The 20,495-nt window shown below is 47.1% G+C and overlaps 1 protein-coding gene across 2 annotated transcripts in view; it reads right to left on the bottom strand.

Annotated features, from left to right (window-relative positions):
* Positions 1-20,495, bottom strand: part of VPS33B (VPS33B late endosome and lysosome associated) — a 56,673-nt gene that overhangs the window by 7,422 nt on the left and 28,756 nt on the right. For both annotated transcript variants that reach the window (XM_040342470.1, XM_040342471.1), the window contains 7 exons: positions 19,209-19,299; positions 18,860-18,934; positions 14,789-14,853; positions 13,375-13,429; positions 13,239-13,285; positions 11,450-11,582; positions 8,707-8,780 (listed from right to left, as the gene is read on the bottom strand). In XM_040342470.1, coding sequence (XP_040198404.1) covers positions 8,707-8,780; positions 11,450-11,582; positions 13,239-13,285; positions 13,375-13,429; positions 14,789-14,853; positions 18,860-18,934; positions 19,209-19,299 — 540 coding nt within the window. The remainder of the gene's footprint in view (positions 1-8,706; positions 8,781-11,449; positions 11,583-13,238; positions 13,286-13,374; positions 13,430-14,788; positions 14,854-18,859; positions 18,935-19,208; positions 19,300-20,495) is intronic.

The following is a 20,495-nucleotide window of genomic DNA, read 5'->3' as shown; positions in this document are numbered from 1 at the left end:
ATACAAGGAATGGGATGCACCGCAAAAAGTTTGTCAAAAAACTTTGCAACCCGTTACCCCCTTGAGGGGGGCTTTAAAAAAAAAAAAAAAAAAGTAGGTCTCTCCTCCGCCAGTGGACCCCCCTGTGTCCAGACTGCGCAAGGCCACCACATTGCCTGTGGAAGGGGCTCCTGCATTTCAGGATCCCGCTGATAGGAGAGTGGAGGCCGTGGCCTGCTCCCTATTCACGGTGGTGGGTTCGGCGGTGAGGCCGGCTCTGGCCGGGGCCCTGGCAGGCCCCGACTAAAAGGGCGAAGCTCCTGCTGCAGGAGCTGGAAGAAGGACCTCTAAGGTGGCCTTGGTGATGGCCGTTAAGGGTGAACGGTCCTTTTGGGTCTTCCCTGACTGGCATCATTGAGGATGCCACAGGTGGTAAGCGCATGCTGTTCCCACGGTTTGGGAAGGGCTAGGGACCTCGCCCTGTGCAAGGACCCTCCTTGCCTACCTCCGAGCGTTTTTTTTGCTCGCCCTGTGCGGTGGGGGTAGGTCTACATGGTGCTTGAATCCCCGCTGCGGGGTAGCAGCGCACCGGATACCGCATGCCTAACAAGTCTGCGGACATACCTGCTTCCGCCTGAAGGTCTGCTCCCGCCCGTGTCTCGGGTGGGAGACTGGCTTCGCATTGCGAAGTGTTTTCCTTGGGGTACAAGATTGAGTTTCTCTCTTGTCTGCCAAACAGGTTTTTTCCCTCCGGCTTCTGGCCTCCTCCGGTTCGCCGGTTGACTCCGTCAGGGGCTGTGCAGGATCTTCTGGTCAGGGGAGTGATTGTGCCAGTTCCCTCGTTGGAACGGTCTCGGGGTTTTACTCCATTCTGTTTGTGTCCCCATGGAGGATGGAGCCCGGTCGATCCTGGGCCTCAAGTCCCTCGTTTTGTTTTGTCAGGTTTTTCTGGCATCCTTGGATGTCATGAACGTGTACCTGCATATCCTCAAACCACCAGAGATTCTGTGCTTTGCGGTCGGGGGGGACCATTTTCAATGGTGTCCTTCCCATTCGGCGGGTTTTCGCCAAGGTGCTCGTACCGATACTGGCCCGGCTGTGACAGCGGGGGTTTGTTATCATGGGATGTCTGGACGACATTCTCCTACGAGCTTCTTCGAGCTCTGCATTGGTGGAGCCGTGTCTATCACGTGTCAGGCTCTCCGAGTGTTCGGCTGGTTTCTGGATTGTCCTGAAATCAGGGTTGATTCCGTCTCAGGGATACCTGAGACTGGTCCTGGATTCCTCCGGGGCGGGAGTGTTTTTCTCCTAGCGGAAAAACTTCAGACTCTGCTATCTGCTGTGCAGCAGTTGCCGACCCAGAAGCGGTCATCTCTGCGATTCTGCAGGAAGGTTCTGGGTCAGTTGGTAGCCTCTTTCGAGGCGGTTCCGTATGCCCAATTCCACGCCAGGGTACTACGGAGGGAACTGCTGTCACGATGGGACTAGCTTCCGTCATCTCTGGATTACCAGATTCAGTTGAGTCATCTGAACATGTCTCCCCTGGTATGGTGGCTGGCGTTTCCGGTGCTTCGGGCCGGAAAGTAATTTTTCTGCAGGCCACTGGACAGTGTTCACGACGGATGCCAGCCTCTCCGGTTGGGGAGGGGCGCTTGGGGCACCCAGTCAGCCCAGGGGCACTGGACTCAGGTGGAGTCCTGCCTACTGATCAACGTTCTGGAGCTCCGAGCAATCAAGCTTTGCCTTACCAGGTGGTCCCTGGATCTACAGGACCGACCGGTCAGGATCCTGTCCGATAACACCACGTCCGTGGCGTAGGTTGATCATCAGGGAGGCACACGGAGTTCTGTTGCAGCGACGGGGGTCACGCGCATTCTTTCGGTGGGCCGAAGGGTCCGTTCCGGCTCTATCGGCCAGGTACATTCCGGGAATACGGAATTGGCTAGCCGACTACCTAAGTCGCACTGCACTGGGCCAAGGAGAGTGGTCTCTCCACCCGCAGGTGTTTCGGGGTCTGTGCCGAAAGTGGGGCACTCCGGACGTGGACCTTCTAGCGTCCCGTCTCTATCGGTAGGTACAACGGTTCGTGGCCAGGTTTAAGGACCCGTGGGCGGACGCGTCAGGCGCGTTGGTGGCTCCTTGGGGTCGCTGTCGCCTACTTTACACCTTCCCTCCTCGGAAGCTTCTTCCTCGCCTGCTGCGCAGAGTAGAAGCTGTAGGGATTCTATCGGTCCTGATTGCCCCAGATAGGCCGCGTCGCTTCTGGTACGCGGACCAGGTGCGTCTGCTGGCAGACGCCCCCTAGCGTCTTCCCCTGGGAATTGATTTTCTGTTACAGGGTCCAATCTTCCACCCTGTTTCACAGCCACCGGCCTTAGCGGCGTGGCTGTTGAGAGCCAGGGGCTTAAGGACCGAGGCCTATTGGGCTCGGTGGTCTCTACCGTGCTGCCTGCACGGAGGTCTACCTCACGTAGGTTTTTTCCTCATACATGGAAGGCCTACTTCTCTGTGTGTGGGGAGATGAACTGGCACTCTCGTACATGCGTTGTGTACAGGATTCTGCTGTCTTTGCAGCAGGGAGTGGTTCAGGCTCTCGCCTTACGTACGGTTAGGAGCCAGATTTCTGCTCTGGCTGTTTTTTACTTGCAGCGACCCTTGGCATCGCACTCCTGGGTGCGTGCGTTGGGTCAGGGGGTCTGGCAGGTGGCCCCTCTGGTGCGCCCTCCATTACCCCCATGGGACTTGAATTTAGTCCTTTCAGTGCTTCGGGATGCTCCCTTTGAGGACATTCGGGAGGTTTTTTGTTTTATTGTCACAAAAGGTGATTTTATTTCTGGTAGCAATTACCTCGATCAGACGGGTGTCTGTCTGTTCTGGCGGCCTTGTCTTGCAAGGCTCCCTGCTTGGTCATCCGTAAGGATGAGGTGGTGCTGCGGCCGCAGCCGTTTTTCTCCCTAAGGTCGTTTCGGCTTTTCACTTGGATGTGGACATTGTTCTTCCATCCTTGTGTCCTCAGCCGAAGAACCCGAAGGAGGCCACTTTACATTCTTTGGATGTGGTTCGGGCCCTTCGAGTTTATTTGTCGGCGACAGCTCCGTTCCGGATGTCGGACTCGCTGTTCGTGTCTGTGTCCGGTCCCAGTAAGGGCCTGGCAGTTTCGTCGGCCACCATTTCCAGGTGGATCCGACGGATTGTGCTTCAGGCCTATGCCCTGAAGGGCGGGCGCCCCCCTTTCGGGTCATGGCGCATTCGACCAGGGCGATCGGGGCCTCTTGGGCTTCCCGACACCAAGCCTCTGTGTTACTGGTGTGTAAGGCTGCGACCTGGTCGTCGGTCCACGCTTTTTCAAAGTTTTATATGGTGGATGTGAGTGCATCTTCGGATGCCTCCATTGGCCGCAGGGTGTTACAGGCGGCAGTTTAAGGTTGGAGTTCCTCCGTTGAGTAACTCCGGTTTTTGTTTGGGGTGTAACCTGTTTTTGCTGTGTTATTTTTCCCACCCCTCGAATTTTTTTGACACTGCTTAGGGACGTCCCTAAGGTCAATGAAGGCTGTGTCCGTCTATGAACGAAAGAGAAAAAAGGATTTTTGTACTCACCGTAAAATCCATTTCTCTGAGTTCATAGACGGACACAGCACCCACCCCTCCTTTGTTTGTACTGCTTGTTACGAACTGAGGCTGCTAAAGCAGGGTGTGGGTTATGCCTGGGGGAGCCACGCCCCCTGGGAGGAGCGGCATTAAGGAAAGTTTTTAACACCTTAAGTGCTGTAGAATTCTGCCTAAATCTCCTGGTAGGAAGAAGCATAACCCTAAGGTCAATGAAGGCTGTGTCCGTCTATGAACTCAGAGAAATGGATTTTACGGTGAGTACAAAAATCCTTTTTTTACTGCATTTTTTGCTGTGAAAATGACAATGGTCCCAAAAATGTGTCAAAATTGTCCGATGTGTCCGCCATAATGTCGCAGTCACAAAAAAAAAAAAATCGCTGATCGCCGCCATTAGTAGTAAAAAAAAAAAAAAAATGAATAAAAATGCAATAAAACTATCCCCTATTTTGTAAACGCTATAAATTTTGCGCAAACCAATCGATAAACGCTTATTGCGTCTTTTTTTTACCAAAAATAGGTAGAAGAATACGTATCGACCTAAACTGACACATTTTTTTTTATATATATATTTTTTTGGGGGATATTTATTATAGCAAAAAGTAAAAAACATTGAATTTTTTTTAAAATTGTCGCTCTATTTTTGTTTATAGCGCAAAAAATAAAAACCGCAGAGGTGATCAAATACCACCAAAAGAAAGCTCTATTTGTGGAAAAAAAAACAACGCCAATTTTGTTTGGGAGCCACGTCGCACGACCGCGCAATTGTCAGTTAAAGCGACGCACTGCCGAATCGCAAAAACTGGGCAGGTCCTTTAGCTGCCTAAAGGTCCGGGTCTTAAGTGGTTAAAGAGACAGTGTCAAGTTTCCCATTTTCCATGTAGAGCAAAGTGATAGTGTCATTGCAAAGACCCCTCTGATCCCCTTAGAAGTGGTCCATAATCGTTCCTTCTTTCTCCGAAGCTGTCCACAACACCTGACACTTCCAGGTAGGGAGGTGCAAGTGGCCTCCTCCCCTATCACAGTACTTGGGTCCAGCAGCCAATTGCAAGGCCAACGCACATGACCGGAGAAGTGACATCACTGATCCCTGGGTCGCAGGTACTTGTCATTTCAGTGCCAGCTGGGGAAGAGATAGGAGCAGCAAGGGAGTGCTGGTAACGGGAGTATGGGGTGTTGGGGACCTTTATTAAAACAGTCACTTTGCCCTGCATAGGATGCAAACAATTTCATTATAAGATATTGAGTTATCAAACATCTTATGAGAGCATGCTCCCTTGTATAGAAAGAAACCTTTTACAGTGTCGCATAGTACAAATATAAAGTGCAATTTCTTAACAAGGAACTCCAGTCTGTTCACATAATTTGCCATTCTGAAGCTTCCCTCCAACCACTTTGCATATTATTTTATATATACTGAGATTCTGTACTTGCCAAATATGCTGCAGAAATCTCCCTCCACTGAGTCTGGCTGCAGCCATTTTAACTGTGGGCAGCTGAAGCTGCTGTCTGTTCACTTCCTGGATTTACACAGACACTTAGAGGCACACTTCCAGCTCTGCAGCTCTCATTGGACCTCCTACATCCACCCTCCCTTACTGGAAAACTCTCACAAGAGTGAGAGAGAGAGAGAGAGAGAGAGAGAGCTGTACATGATGTCATAAGCCTAGGCTAATTAACAGACAAGAAACAGGAAGTGGGCTGTATAAGGAATTTACTGGCAGAAATGACATAGAGTGATATACAGTGGTAGCACTATACTCTTCCCCTTAGTGACTGTGCTCAAGTTCCTATGCTCCCTTGTATGCACACATCAGTCACATGACCACTGGATTTGGCGTATGCTGTATATTGTACATTCTGAATATTATATGCTGTGTGCTTTGTATTGAGTCTTGTGTATGCCTTATTTTTATACTAGGCCAGGGGTCTCTAAAGTACGGCCCACTGGCCACATGCAGACCAACTTTTATTAGCCCCCATCTAGGGTTAGGGTGTATCCTTATTGTACACAGCTTGAGGACTTTGGTCAACAGAGGCTGTCTATTGGTTCCCACTTCAAATCTCCCACCTTTCATGTAATGGGAGACTTGGATTAGGACCCTGATAAGGAGATTCTGATGAGGGCTGAGATACAAAGAAGACTTTAATGTGAACCCTGATGCACAATGGGGTTTGATGCAGATTCTGATGTATGTTGGGGGGGGGGGGGGGGGGGGCTCTGGAAGGGACCCTAATGTAACGAGAGGTATAGACTCCAAAAAGAAAGATAATTTTGCCCATGTACAAATCATTAGTAAGACCTCATCTGGAATACACAGTTCAGTTTTGGGACCCAGTTCTCAAAAAGGATATCGGGGAACTGGAGAAAGTGCAGAGAAGGGCAACCAAACTGATAAGAGGCATGGAGGAGCTCAGCTATGAGGAAAGATTAGAGGAACTGAATTTATTCACTCTTGAGAAGAGGAGAATTAGAGCCCTTTCACACTGCTGTCGCCCATATCGTTGGCGTTAAAATAGCGGTAAAAGGCTGCTATTTTACTGTCGGATTTGAGGTGCATTTCGGCCGCTTTTAACCTCTGCTAGCAGCCGAGGAAGGGTTAATACCGTCCGCAATGTGCCGCTACAGTGGCGTATTGACGGCGGTACTGCGCCATTGATTTCAATGGGCAGGAGCGCATTAGGAGCGGTGAGTTCACTGCTCCTAATGTGCTCCAAAGAAGCTGCTGGCAGGACTTTTTCTGACGTCCTGCCAGCGCAAAACCCTCAAGTGTGAAAGCCCTCAGGCTTTCACACTGGAGACAATAGGGCAGTTGTTTAAAGGCAGATTACAGGTGCTATTTTTAACGCTATAGAGTCCTCAGTGTGAAAGGGGTCCAAGGGGGGATATGATCAACATGTACAAATATATAAGGGGACCATATAGTGAACTTGGTGGTGAGTTATTCACTTTAAGGTCATCACAAAGGACAAGGGGGCACTCTTTATGTCTAGAGGAAAAAATATTTTGGCCTGGATTCAGATACAATGGTGTATCTATCGGCGGGCGTAACGTATCTCAGATACGTTACGCCTCCGTAAATTAGGGCGCAAGTTCCGTATTCAGAAAGAACTTGCGCCCTAAGTTAAGGCGGCGTAACGTATGTGGTCCGGCGTAAGCCCGCGGCCGTCCGTGAACGTATCCCAGTGCGCATGCTCCAAATTAACCCGCAAAAAGCTAATGCTTTCGACATGAACGTAAATTACGCCCAGCCCTATTCGCGAACGACTTACGCAAACGACGTAATCGACGGAAAATACGACGCTGGCCCGACGTCCATACTTAACATAGGATACCCCTCATATAGCAGGGGTAAATTTACGCCGGAAAAAGCCTAATGTAAACGACGTAAAAAAATGCGCCGGGCGGACGTACGTTTCTGAATCGGCGTATCTACCTAATTAGCATATTCCTCGCGTAAATCTACGGAAGCGCCACCTAGCGGCCAGCGTAAATATGCAGCCTAAGATACAACGGTGTAAGAGATTTACGCCAGTCGGATCTTAGGTAAATCTATGCGTAACTGATTCTCTGAATCAGTCGCATAGATGCGACCCCGCAACTCAGAGTTACGACGGCGTATCCGGAGATACGCCGTCGTAACTCCTATCTGAATCCGGGCCCTTATCTCCAAATACGGAAAGGTTTCTTCACAGTAAGAGCTGTGAAAATGTGGAATAGACTCCCTGCAGAGGTGGTTCTGGCCAGCTCAGTAGATTGCTTTAATAAAAAGGCCTGGATACTTTCCTAAATGTACATAATATAACAGAGTACTAACATTTATAGGTAAAGTTGATCCAGGGAAAATCTGATTATCTCTGGGGGGAACAGAAAGAGTATTAATACCAAGTTTATCACATTTACATCTGTAAAACAGCCTTTAACCACTTAAGGACCAAGTCTGTTTTTCAGACTCTGTGGACCAGATTCAAGTACAAAAGCGGCGGCGTAACGTATCGCATTTACGTTACACCGCCGCAAGTTTTACGGGCAAGTGCTTGATTCACGTAGCGTAAATCCCTCCGGCGCAAGCCCGCCTAATTCAAATGGGGCGTGGATCATTTAAATTAGGCGCGTTCCCGCGCCGAACCGACTGCGCATGCTCCGTTTTGAAATTTCCCGCCGTACTTAGCGCGAAATTACGTCGCACCGATGTGATTTTTGGAACGTCGATGTGAGTTACGTCCTTTCCTATTCACGGACGACTTACGCAAAAAAAAAAAAAAATTAAAATTTGACGCGGGAACGACGGCCATACTTTAACATGGCAAGTCTAAATATAGGCCAAGAAATAGCAGCTTTAACTATACGCCGGGAAAAGCCGACTAGCGACGACGTAAGAGAATGCGACGGCCGCGTGTGCCTTCGTGAATCGCCGGAAAAAGCTAATTAGCATACCCGACGAGGAAAACTACGCAAACTCCACCCAGCGGGCGCCGAAGTATTACACCTACGATCCGAAGGCGTACGCCTGTCGGATCAAAGCCAAAAGCCGTCGTATCTTGGTTTGAGGATTCAAACTAAAGATAGGCCCTGTGTTTACAAGTTTAAGACAGTTTTTTTTTTGCTAGAAAATTACTTAGAACCCCCAAACAATATATTTTTTTTCTAACACCCTAGACAATAAAATGGCGGTCATTGCAATATTTTTTGTCACACCGTATTTGCGCAGCAGTCTTACAAGCGCACTTTTTTTTGGAAAAAATTCACTTTTTTGAATTAAAAAAATAAGACAACAGTAAAGTTAGCTCAATTTTTTTTATATTGTGAAAGATAATGTTACGCCGAGTAAAATGATACCCAACATGTCACGCTTCAAAATTGCGCCCGCTCGTGGAATGGCGTCAAACTTTTACCCTTAAAAATCTCCATAGGCGATGTTTAAAACAATTCTATAGGTTACATCTTTTGAGTTACAGAGGTCTAGGGCTAGAATTATTGCTCTCACTCTAACGATTGCGGCAATACCTCACTTGTGCGGTTTGAACACCGTTTTCATATGCGGCCGCATAGAACAACATCAATCTAGTAGCACAGTGTATGGTGCCTGAAGTTGTTTAATCAAATCCTAAACCACTTACTAGTCCAAGTCTTTTGCTGATGCCTCGGAAATGGCCCTTCTTGGCTAAAGATGAGAACGCATCAGTAATTTTTCCTAAAGGTAACATAAGGTGGGATATGAAATACAGGAAATTCAGAGAGATAATATAGCAAACTGTTCAACCACAATCTCATTTTGTGAACTTTGAAGTTGCTTGAAAAACTTCTAGGGATGTAATACATTTTTTTATGAATTGTACTGAAAGTGAATGTGCATAAAAACAAAAACAAATACACCTGCTGGACCAGCAACATTTCAGTCAATGTGTGGCCTCTCACGCAACACAAGTAGATTATTTAACAGGGTTCTGTTAAAGCAGGCATGTCCAAAGTCCGTCCCGGGGGCCAAATGCGGCCCCCCTGTTGATTTAATATAGCCCCCCTGGGGATTTGGATATATATATTGTTTTTGGCCCCCCAGGGCCACAAAAGATATATACTGTATTTTTTGGTGCTGCCTTGGAGGGGACAGGGAGGGGGCAGGAAGAGCGCCGTCAGATTACATGAAGAGAATCTCCTGTTTACTCAGCAGCGTCTCTATTGGAAGTCCCGTCTCCTGGGATGCCATTGGACGACTGTTCTGTCTATCATAGGAGGCGGGACTTTGTACTAAAGAGGCCACAGAGTAAACAAGAGATTCTCCTGTATGTAATCTGTCGGCACTCGTCCCGCCCCTCCCTCTGCCCTCCGAGGCTGCAGATGGGCATCGTTTAGGCTGCACTAATGGCAATGGTAAGGCTGCATTCATGGCACATGTGAGGCTGCATTGGTTGCAATGGTAAGGCTGCATTGGTTGCAATGGTAAGGCTGCATTGGTTGCAATGGTAAGGCTGCATTCATGGCACATGTGAGGCTGCATTGGTTGCAATGGTAAGGCTGCATTGGTTGCAATGGTAAGGCTGCATTTTTGGCACATGTGAGGCTGCATTTATGGCACATGTGAGGCTGCATTTATGGCACCTGTGAGGCTGCATTTATGGCACATGTGAGGCTGCATTTATGGCAATGGTAAGCCCATGCGTGTTATACGCCGATAAATACGGTATAACCAAATAACACGCCCAAGCTCATCCTTAGTCCTAAGCAGCGCTCTGGGATTCGTTGGGGCCACAAAAGAAATATATACTGTATATTCAAATAACATGCCCGAGCTCATCTCTTCACCACACACAGCCACAGAGGCAAGAGAATTATTGTTGGGCAGTGTAGTAGTGCGAACACACTTAGACCAAATTTTAACGGTTCAAAGAATTTTAGGCAAAATGGTCGGCCCTCACGCATGTTCACTTAATTAAATCTGGCCCTCTTTGAAAAAAGTTTGGACACCCCTGTGTTAAAGGGACAGGTCCTAAAAATTCCGGCGATCAGAGGCTGTAGCCAATCAGCTGCAGCCAGATGATTAGTGTATTCTGACAATGACAGGGGCTGTAATTTACTGTAACATGCAATGCAATATGGCTACCTAGAGGCATTCTTTACACAGATGGTGTAGAGAACGTCCCCCTAAAAATGAAATTTTCAACTTGTGTGATTGGCTCACTGATTTTCCCAGAAGACTGCACTATGATACAAGTCAGATTTTGGGCATCCTCTGCAAACAAAAATGTAATTTCTGGTGAGATACTCCCAATAGGAAATCACGTCTAAAGGGATGAAGACCCTGACACTTTCCTCATTAGAACCCTGTAAGTGCAGCAGCTGATCGATAATTATGAAATCACTCCAATTCGCATTCACTCAGCACATGGACAGATTTTCCTTAGAATAACAAAAGGTAGGAATCTGCACTTTTTTTTTTAAATCACTGGAATGTACATAGATCACCCAGAGGGGGATATGATTTTTTCCTCAACACTGTGGCCCAGATTCACACAGCAATTACGCCAACGTAAGTGCAAATGTGCGCCGGCATATGTGTGCGGCAGACCCACAAACCAACATGCGCCTAAAAACAGGCTACACCCCGCCGACGTAGCTTGCACACGCTGGTGTAGGGTGGGCGCACATATGGGCTTGGCGCATGGTGCTGCTCCCATTGATTAGCCATTTAAACATGCAAATGAGGGAAATACGTCGATTCACGAATGTGTGTGTGCCTGGCGCACGCTACGCGAGATGCGCGCAAGTTGTACGTCCGGCGTAAAGTTATTCCCCATAAATGAGGTGCAACCCGGCAACAGACATGCACAGGTCTACACCAGGGAACACAAGCCGGCGTATTGTGCGTTGGAGGTGTGTCTGGCTGGGCGTACGTTATGTTAACGGCGTACGCGGTGATCCTGCATAGCTTAGGCAGTTGTGCCGGCATGGTTGTGAGCAGGCGCAGGGGGGTGCTGTGCATGCGTCCACGTCACGGCGCATGCGCAGTTCATGATACGTACCGGTCTGGCGCTCGGCCCATCATTTGCATGGGGTCACGCCCACTTCCACCTACGCCGGCGTGCGTCTTCGAAACCCACGCCACGCTGGCACACCATTGGGAGCACTGGCTTGCTGAATGCAATGCTTGCCTCTCCGCGCTGCGTTGGCGTGGCGTACGGTGTTTGCTTTACGGCGGCGTAATGTGCGCCTTGCGCTCTGTGAATCTAGGCCTGTATGTATCAGAACATACTATTGCATACTCCTATAGTTACTCTATATGTATGCGCTTTCGCTGGAATTTTGATTTGCGGGGATTACATAGGCCTTTGCTACAACAGGTTTGCTTTAGGGAAATTCTCTCACCTGCTGCTTTGTCTGTGACCAGTTTGCTGACTCTGCTCTCCACAGCAGTCAGCGTCTCTCCCGGGACTTGTTCAGTGAGGAGGCCGGTTCGTTTTAGGTTGGAGAATGTCAACAGATGCTCTGGGCCATAACTCTACAAAAAATATAGGATGCAAAGTCATTATAAATATATGTTAGGAAGCTGTGACCCCCGAAAGGTGTTTCACTGTACATTTCTGGGGTACTTAGATGAGCAGACATGATATTTGTACAACCTGAGAGTAAAGAAGAAAAACGAATCAGAAACGTTAACAGAATTTTGAAGAAAAGGCGTGCAGTGCTGGGCAGGCTACACTGCAAAGATCTTTGTGGACAGAGCACAGGTAAGTATGGGACTTAAAGGGGTTGTAAATGTTAGTTTTTTTATTTTCTAAATAGCTTTCTTTAAGCCAGTGCTTTGTTGGTTCACTTACCTTTTCCTTCCATTTCTCTTCTAAATGTCTGAATTTCTCACTTCCTGTTCCTCCTCAGTAAGCTTGCCCCCATCATCCAAACTGTTTTGGCTGGAGGTTAGTCAGCGTGCTCGCCCCCTGCCTTGGGACTACATCCCTGCGGGGAGACGCTGTCACAGCGTCTCACCGCAGGGATGTAGTCCCAAGGGAGGGGGCAAGCATGCCGAGTAACCCCCAGCCAGAACGGCTCGGACGATGGGGGCAAGCTTACTGAGGAGGAACAGGAAGTGAGAAATTCAGACAAAGAAAAAGAAAATTTAGAAGGAAAAGGTAAGTGAACCAACAATGCACTAGCTTAACCACTCAAGGACCGCCTCCTGCACATATACGTCGGCAGAATGGCACGGCTGGGCACATGCACGTACAGGTACGTGCTGTGCTATTGTCCAGCCGTGGGTCAAAGGAGCGCGCCCGCGACCCGGTCCGAAGCTCCTTGACCGGGATCCGATCGCCGCTGGAGTCCCGCGATCGGTCCCCGGAGCTGAAGAACGGGGACAGCTGTGTGTAAACACAGCTTCCCCGTTCTTCACTGTGGCTCCGTCATCGATCGTGTGATCCCTTTTATAGGGAAACACAATCGATGACGTCACACCTACAGCCACACCCCCTACAGTTAGAAACACAAATGAGGTCACACATAACCCCTTCAGCGCCCCCTTGTGGTTAACTCCCAAACTGCAATTGTCATTTTCACAGTAAACAATGCATTTTTAATTTGGCCCTGGACTTCATCCAGACTGGCCCACTTTGACAGGTCTCTCCCATGAGGGCCGGACAACTCCCGCACCCCCCCCCCCGGCCACCCAAGCCCCCTCTCCCCCTTCACTAGCCACTAGCTATTATACTTTATTAGAGTAGAACGGCTGGTACTGGTATTCTTATAGGCAGTACCAGTGGGGAAGCTAGACATTATTTCACCCGGGGCAAAGAATCAGTTCGGTGCCCCCCCCCTTATGGGACAAGATAAGGCAGAAGTGAGAAACTCCCAGGCCATAGCTGTTGAGTCAGATGTCTGTCCCCTCCCCCATGCTCCTCTGTCATCCCCCCTGCTCCTCTGGTCCTCCCCCTGCTTCTCTGTTTCCCCCAGGTGAGCACTGCAGGGAGGGAGAGGAGGTGAGCGCTGCGGGAAGGGAGAGACAGAGGAGCGGAGGGGGGCGGCAGTCCGCTGTCACTGGAAGGTAAATGGAAGGAGATCTACATCTCTGCATATACATTTTATTAAAAAGCAGATTTCCATGGACCCCACAGAAGAAAACATTTCTAGGGTTACTGATGAAACATTTATTAGCATCACACACCTGTAAGTATTGAGTCTTCAGTGATTTGTAATCTTTAGGTATTAAACCTGCAAACATGATACAGTTAGTAACGGCACGAGACACAAATTCACAACGTTCTACAGATAAAGTTACAGGAATACAAGATCACACCTACCATTCTCTGTGATGGACAGCAGACATAGCAAGCGTAGGCTATCTATGGGGGAGATCTACAAAAAAGGATGCCAACCGTTAAAAGAACTAACATTTTTTGTGTCTCTTTACATAGTTGGTAAGGTTGAATAGACACCAGTTCAACTTGAGCGTGTGTGTGTTTATATCAATACCATTTCCCATATCCCTGTACAATGCGTTCTAGAAGAAACATAGCTAAAAAAAATGCATTTATCTACACTCCTCACTGACACCACCAACTGTGGAAGGGAATTCCACATTCTTACCACTCTAACAATAAAGAACCCGTTACACAGTTTAAGACTGAACTGCCTCTCCTCCATTGTGTGGCCATGTGTCTTTTTTAGAGACCTTCGATTTAAAGGGGTTGTAAAGGTAAAAAAAAATTCCCCTAAATAGCTTCCTTTACCTTAGTGCAGTCCTCCTTCACTTACCTCATCCTTCCATTTTGCTTTTAAATGTCCTTATTTCTTCTGAGAAATCCTCACTTCCCGTTCTTCTGTCTGTAACTACACGCAGTAATGCGACACTTTCTCCCTGGTGTGGAGAAAGCCTCTTGAGGGGGTAGGGGGCGAGCAGTCGTGTCAGGACGCGCTCTATGTTGCAGATAGAGAAAGGAGCTGTGTGTTAGTGGGCGTCCTGACACTCCTGCTTTGCTGCCATGAGCGCAATGGTTTATTTCATTGCAGGGATGGGGGTGCCCTGTGCCAGATGCTTCTGTTACAAGGCTAAAAGGAATAAATGACAGCGACATCACTGCTCACCCCCTAACCTTAAGGGAGTGGGGGGAGGCGCAGTTTGGCATCTTTGCCATGGGAGTTGGATGACCTTGTCTTGGAACTGGGGACCAAAACTGGACAGCTTACTTAATTAAAGGGGGGGTTCCACCTGCGATTTTTTTTTTTTAAAGTCAGCAGCTACAAACACTGTAGCTGCTGACTTTTAATAAGAACACTTACCTGTCCTAGGTGCCCGCGATGTCAGCTGCCCCCGAGTCCGATCCCTCGATGCTTGCAGCTCCCGGCGCCGCCATCCTCAGTAAGGGAAACAGGCAGTGAAGCCGTGCGGCTTCACTGCCCGTTTCCTACTGCGCATGCGCGAGCCACGCGGCTCTTTGTGAATGGGCCGGCTGCTCTCTGGGATACACACAGTTCCCAGAAGGCACAGCAACTAGGAAGGAGGAAGAAGACCCACCGCGGATGATGAAGAGGCAGATTACAGACTTACGCATAGCAACCGCTATTTCTGGTAAGTATAATAAAAAAAGAATAAAAAAAAAAATTCCATTTTTTTTTTTTTTAGGATTTTTGGAAAAAAAATAATTTTCAGGGTGGAACTCCACTCCAGTCTTATATCTTACCCTTAAACTATGATGTAATGTATGGTTGACTCACCTGTCTGTTAATGTGCTCTTCTATTACACCGATGCTCTCTCGAATATCAAAGCCCTCCAGTAGCGCTATATATACAAATATTGTGACAGAATACAACATTAGAGGCTTTTTAGTTCATCAGTGGATCACAAAAAAGGATTTATTCATCAACACAGCACTAAGAATAAAGATGTAGTAGTCATTGCCACCTATCAGATTTCACAAGTAGTCAGAAAAATTAAATTGAAAAAATACTTACCCTGTCTCCAATCTTAGCTAATCCACCCTTAACCCATCTACATACTAATGCCCTGTACACACGATAGGTTAGTCTGATGAAAACGGTCTGATGGACCGCTTTCATCAGACTAACCTATCGTGTGTGCGCCCCATCGTTTTTTTATCCATCAGTCAAAAAAAATCCTCAGTTTAGGCCGATACGTATTCTTCGACTTATTTTTGGTAAAAAAAAAATTGATTGCAATAAGCATTTATCGATTGGTTTGCACAAAATTTATAGTGTTTACAAAATAGGGGATAGTTTTATTGCATTTTTTTTTTAATTTTATTTTTTTACTACTAATGGCAGCGATCAGCGTTTTTTTTTGTGACTGCGACATTATGGCGGACACTTCGGACAATTTTGATAAATTTTTGGGACCATTGTCATTTTCACAGCAAAAAATGCAGTAAAAATGCATTGTTTACTGTGAAAATGACAATTGCAGTTTGGGAGTTAACCACAAGGGGGCGCTGAAGGGGTTAAGTGTGACCTCATCTGTGTTTCTAACTGTAGGGGGGTGTGGCTGTAGGTGTGACGTCATCGATTGTGGTTCCCTATATTAAAGAACACACGATCGATGACGGCGCCACAGTGAAGAACGGGGAAGCTGTGTTTACACGTGGCTCTCCCCGTTCTTCAGCTCCGGGGACCGATCGCGGGACTCCAGCAGCGATCGGGTTCCGCGGCCACGGAGCTTCGAACCGCGGCTGGGCACTTAAAGAGGACGTACCTGTACGTGCTTGTGCCCAGCCGTGCCATTCTGCCGACGTATATGTGCAGGAGGCGGTCCTTAAGTGGTTAAAGATGGCAGAGATTTACAAAGGCTACGGCTCATCCTTTCCTGCACACAAGTTGTATCATATCAGGCTGACAATGGGGGTGCCTGCACTGCTTTCCGAAATGAGAGAGAAGAGGCAGAGCAGGGAAAACTGGCACAAAATCACACATGCAATTGCTCTTATCTGTTGCTGTTGTATATGTCTTTAAACAACTTCAGAATTCAAGTACAGTTCAGGCAAGTTCCAGGAGGCAGAGCTGAGACTTCCTACAGAAATAATAATGTAATGTAGGGCTTAATTTTTGTTTCCTATAAATTATCTAGTGGACTACAGTGAGAAATACAAGGATTACTTTACAATTGTATACTACTTATCATCGACAGCAACACCATCCAAACAGGGTAACAGCTTTACCCAATGGTAATGTATGTGTGACGTGACCCTTAGGCCTCGTATACACGACCGAACATGTCTGCTGAAACTGGTCTGCGGACCAGTTTCAGCGGACATGTTCGGTCGTCTGTACGTCCGACCGGACAATTTTCCGGCGGATCGGACAGGTTTCCAGCGGACAAATGTTTCTTAGCATGCTAAGAAACATGTCCGCTGGAAGCCTGTCCGTCGGACATGTTCGGTCGTCTGTACGACTTACCGGACATGTCCGCTCGGCCGAAAGCCCTCGCATGCGTCAAAGTGATTCGACGCATGTGTGGAAGCATTGACCTTCCAGGGTCGCGCACGTCGCCACGGCGACGGCACGGCCATGTCACCGCGTATCCTGTACGCAGGGATTTTGGTTTGATGGTGTGTACAACCATCAGACCAAAATCCGTCAGCGGACATGTCCGATGAAAACGGTCCGGAGGACCATTTTCATCGGACAGTCCGTCCGTGTGTAGGAGGCCTTACTGCTCTCTGATGTCAGAGTTTAGCAAAATTGCAGGCATTTCAGGCATGGATATTTGTACTGTTCACAGAAAGTATTGGTGGTTTCCTGAAGTGGCTTAAACAAAAGTTTTTGAGGTAGTAAGCTGTGATTTGCCATTGAAATAAATAGTTTTTTAGGGACAAGTTCATTTCTTAAAGCGGAGTTCCAGCCGTTTCATGTTTATTAAAAGTCAGCAGCTACAAAAAGTGTAGCTGCTGACTTTTAATAAACAGACACTTACCTGCTCCACGGTCCAGCGATCCGGCCTCCCGGAGCGTCGCTCCTCCTCCCTCTCCGCCAGCGCTTCCATTCATATTGTGGGCACCCTGCCATGACAATTTTCGACTTCACGGCCGGGCACTCACTGCGCATGCGCGAGTCGCGCTGCGCTCTATGAATGGACAGGCGATCTCCTGGGACCAGTCACGTGTCACAGGAGATGGCCTAGAGGGAGGGGCCCCCTAAGGCGAGAGGAGGAGTCGCCGAGGCGGTCCCTGGGCAGAAGAAGGAAGTGGAACAGGAAGTTCCACTCCTACCGAAGCCCCCCACCCCCACCAAAAAAATGACATGCCAAATGGAGGGGGTCCTCTGGTTTACTACATGCTACCAGCAATTTTTCAGCAGTTTTTATTTTCCATATATTTGTTTTGTTATTGTTCTGATATGTTTTAATGTTTGTACTAATTGATATGTTTCTTGATGTTTTCTTGTTCATGTCATATCCTATGTACTATTAGACCGTTATGCTCCTGATGAAGCGTCTTTTCAACGCGAAACATGTTGAGTAAAAGCGAGTAAAAGCAACCCCCATCACTCCGCATATTCAACGCAGTTCCAAGGATCTAAAAGTTTTTATATAATTTCTGGTGCTGTATGATTTCTGTTCCATTAACATACATGCACTAGTATCAACTTTTATGAAATTTCTCCTATGTATGTACTGTGAATAATATGCCGATATTATAGTATCATGTTCACAAAGTTTTGTATTTAATTTGTTGTTCTGTAAATTTTCTACTTTTATGAATAGATATACCCATTTGTACGGCGGCGCAGCGTATCGTATTTACGCTACGCCGCCGCAACTTACAGGAGCAAGTGCAGTATTCACAAAGCACTTGCTCCGTAAGTTGTGGCGGCGTAGCGTAAATGGGGCCAGCGTAAGCCCGCGTAATTCAAATGTGGAAGGGGGGGCGTGTTTTATGCTAATGTGTGATGACCTGACGTGATTGACGTGTTTTAGGAACGGCGCATGCGTCGTCTGTGTACATATCCCAGTGTGCATTGCTCCCAAAGTACGCCGCAACGACGTATTGGTTTCGACGTGAACGTAAATTACGCCCAGACCTATTCGCGAACGACTTACGCAAACAACGTATAAAATTCTCATTTCGAAGCGGGAACGACGTCCATACTTAACATTGGCTGCGCCACCTAATAGCAGGAGCAACGTTACGCCGAAAACGCCTTACGCAAACGACGTAAAAAACTACCGCCGGGCGCACGTACGTTTGTGAATCGACGTAACTAGGTAATTTGCATACTCTACGCCGAAAACAACGGAAGCGCCCCTAGCGGCCAGCGTGAGAATGCACACAATTATACGCCGCCACATTCAAGTTACGTCGGAGGAGGAAGCCTATTTTTTGGCTGTATCTGCGTTGGAGAATCTGCGTAACGATACGCCAATTACGGTGGCGTATCTGGAGATACGCCGCCGTAAATGCTACCTGAATCTAGCCCAGAGTCCTTTCCTCTCTCCTTGCTTTGAGTGACAGGTTATTTACATATCTAGCTTGGACATGGTTTTCTCAGGGAGTCTGAGAATGCAGCTGGTTCCACCAGCTGACCATAGAGCTGATCAGAGACCGATGAACGAATAAATGATTGCTGAATCTAGCCCATAGTATTTTTACTATATCTACCTGTACCGTCTAAAGTCCATTTCATTAGCCCAACTCTATTCCTAGTTACATGCCAAATGTGGCATGTAAGGGGGTGAGGAGTGCTTAAAGCGGAAGTTCCACTTTTGGGTGGAACTCCGCTTTAAGTGAATTGGTCCAAACACACACAGAAATATTAAAATCTTGGAAAATACTCACAGTGCTCTGTTTTTAGTAATTCTTGAAAATCTTGTTTGGTTTTCCTCTTCATTATAGATTCACAGGCCCCAATATCTTTATTAAAAAAAAAAAATATATGAAAGTTATCATTAACCTCTTTTTATTTTTTTGCATTTTTCCAAAATAAATGCAAGGAGCATTTGTTGACATGTTTTATCCTATGTTCAAAAACAGCAAGAAACAGTTGAATAAAATACTTGATTTACAAAACAGCAGGGTGACGGCTCTTTCCATAAAAATAGAAAAATCCGTATAGAACCCTTTTAGGTGCTGTGCAGTAATATGTGCAGTAATATAAAGTAAGGAGTTGAGAAGGATTACCACATACGTAAACTCAGTAACCGATGTTCTTGTTTCAATCCCTTCAGTTCTTGGGAAACAAAAGACTTCATTTGTTTAATGTCCATTCCTTGACGTTTCTAAGATTGAGTAAGAGAATGCAAATCAACGACGAATGTGCCCAATACATGTCTGTAAACAAGATTAATTGGATCCACTGGCATAAGCATAGGGGTAGCTTTAGTTCACACTCACATTAGTCTACATATTCTGTCACCAGGGACTTACATAAATTAAAATTGTGCTAACAAGAACATGTTTTTTTTGCTGCTGTAGTACAATTTTTTTTTTAGCATTTTTATACATGTATTCCACAATGAGGTTACTATCAAAAAGCTGTGATCAAACACCTATTTTGATCAGATTAAAGTGATTGTAAAGTCAATTTTTTTCCCCTATAAAACTAACAAACATGTTATACTTACCTGCTCTGTTGCAGTGGATTTGCACAGAGCAGCCCCAATACTCCTCTTCTTGGGTCCCTCTTCTGTGATCCTGGCCCCCTCTCCTGTTAAATGCCCCCACAGCAAGCAGCTTGCTTAGGGGGGCACCTGAGCTGAGTCACAGCTCCCTGTGTGCATTCAGACCTCCAGGCCCCGCCCTCTCTCCCCTGATTGGCTAGCCACCTTTGATTGACAGCAGCGAGAGCACAGGGAGAGCATACAGACGTCATGCACACATATGCTTGTATATGTCCATACATTAGATTATCAGAAAAAAGCTGGGACTTGAGGCCACACTTGGGAAACACTATATTAGGGAAAATACAGCAGATGGCTCTCTGTTATAAACTGGCCAAATGAGCCTGTAACGGAATGGCCCGTGATACCCAGAGACTTTTGAAGGATGCAGGGTACTCCTGTGGCAGCTTCACTAATGACTCTTGGGTCTAGGGTCATCCTATGTCCAATAGGGGCATAGGATGACTGAGAAATTATATCTCGGATTACATGAGATGGGACAGTAACGATAATTCATGTATTGCAGGATATCTTGAAATATTACAGGTGGTTAATTCTGACCACAACAGGTCAACAGCAGAGTGACTCATTCATGTGGGGACACATAGACTGTTGAGGTGCTAATTAAGTCTACCTGGCTGTAGTGATGAAAGCTGTGATTGCATTCTATTGTCTATTGTGTTAATTAAGCCTGGCTCCTAAGATATTTCATGGTGCTAGGTGCTATGCTAACTAACCCTGTATTGTGTGAAAGTTCTATTGATGATAGATATGTGTTGGCAGTCTGAAAGGTCAGATGTCTGACCTTTCAGGTG

This window comes from Rana temporaria, chromosome 3, assembly GCF_905171775.1.
Source record: "Rana temporaria chromosome 3, aRanTem1.1, whole genome shotgun sequence".
In the NCBI taxonomy this organism is placed as follows: domain Eukaryota; kingdom Metazoa; phylum Chordata; class Amphibia; order Anura; family Ranidae; genus Rana; species Rana temporaria.
The sequence above is the reverse complement of the archived record's forward strand: the minus strand, read 5'-3'. Positions and strand labels throughout refer to the sequence as shown.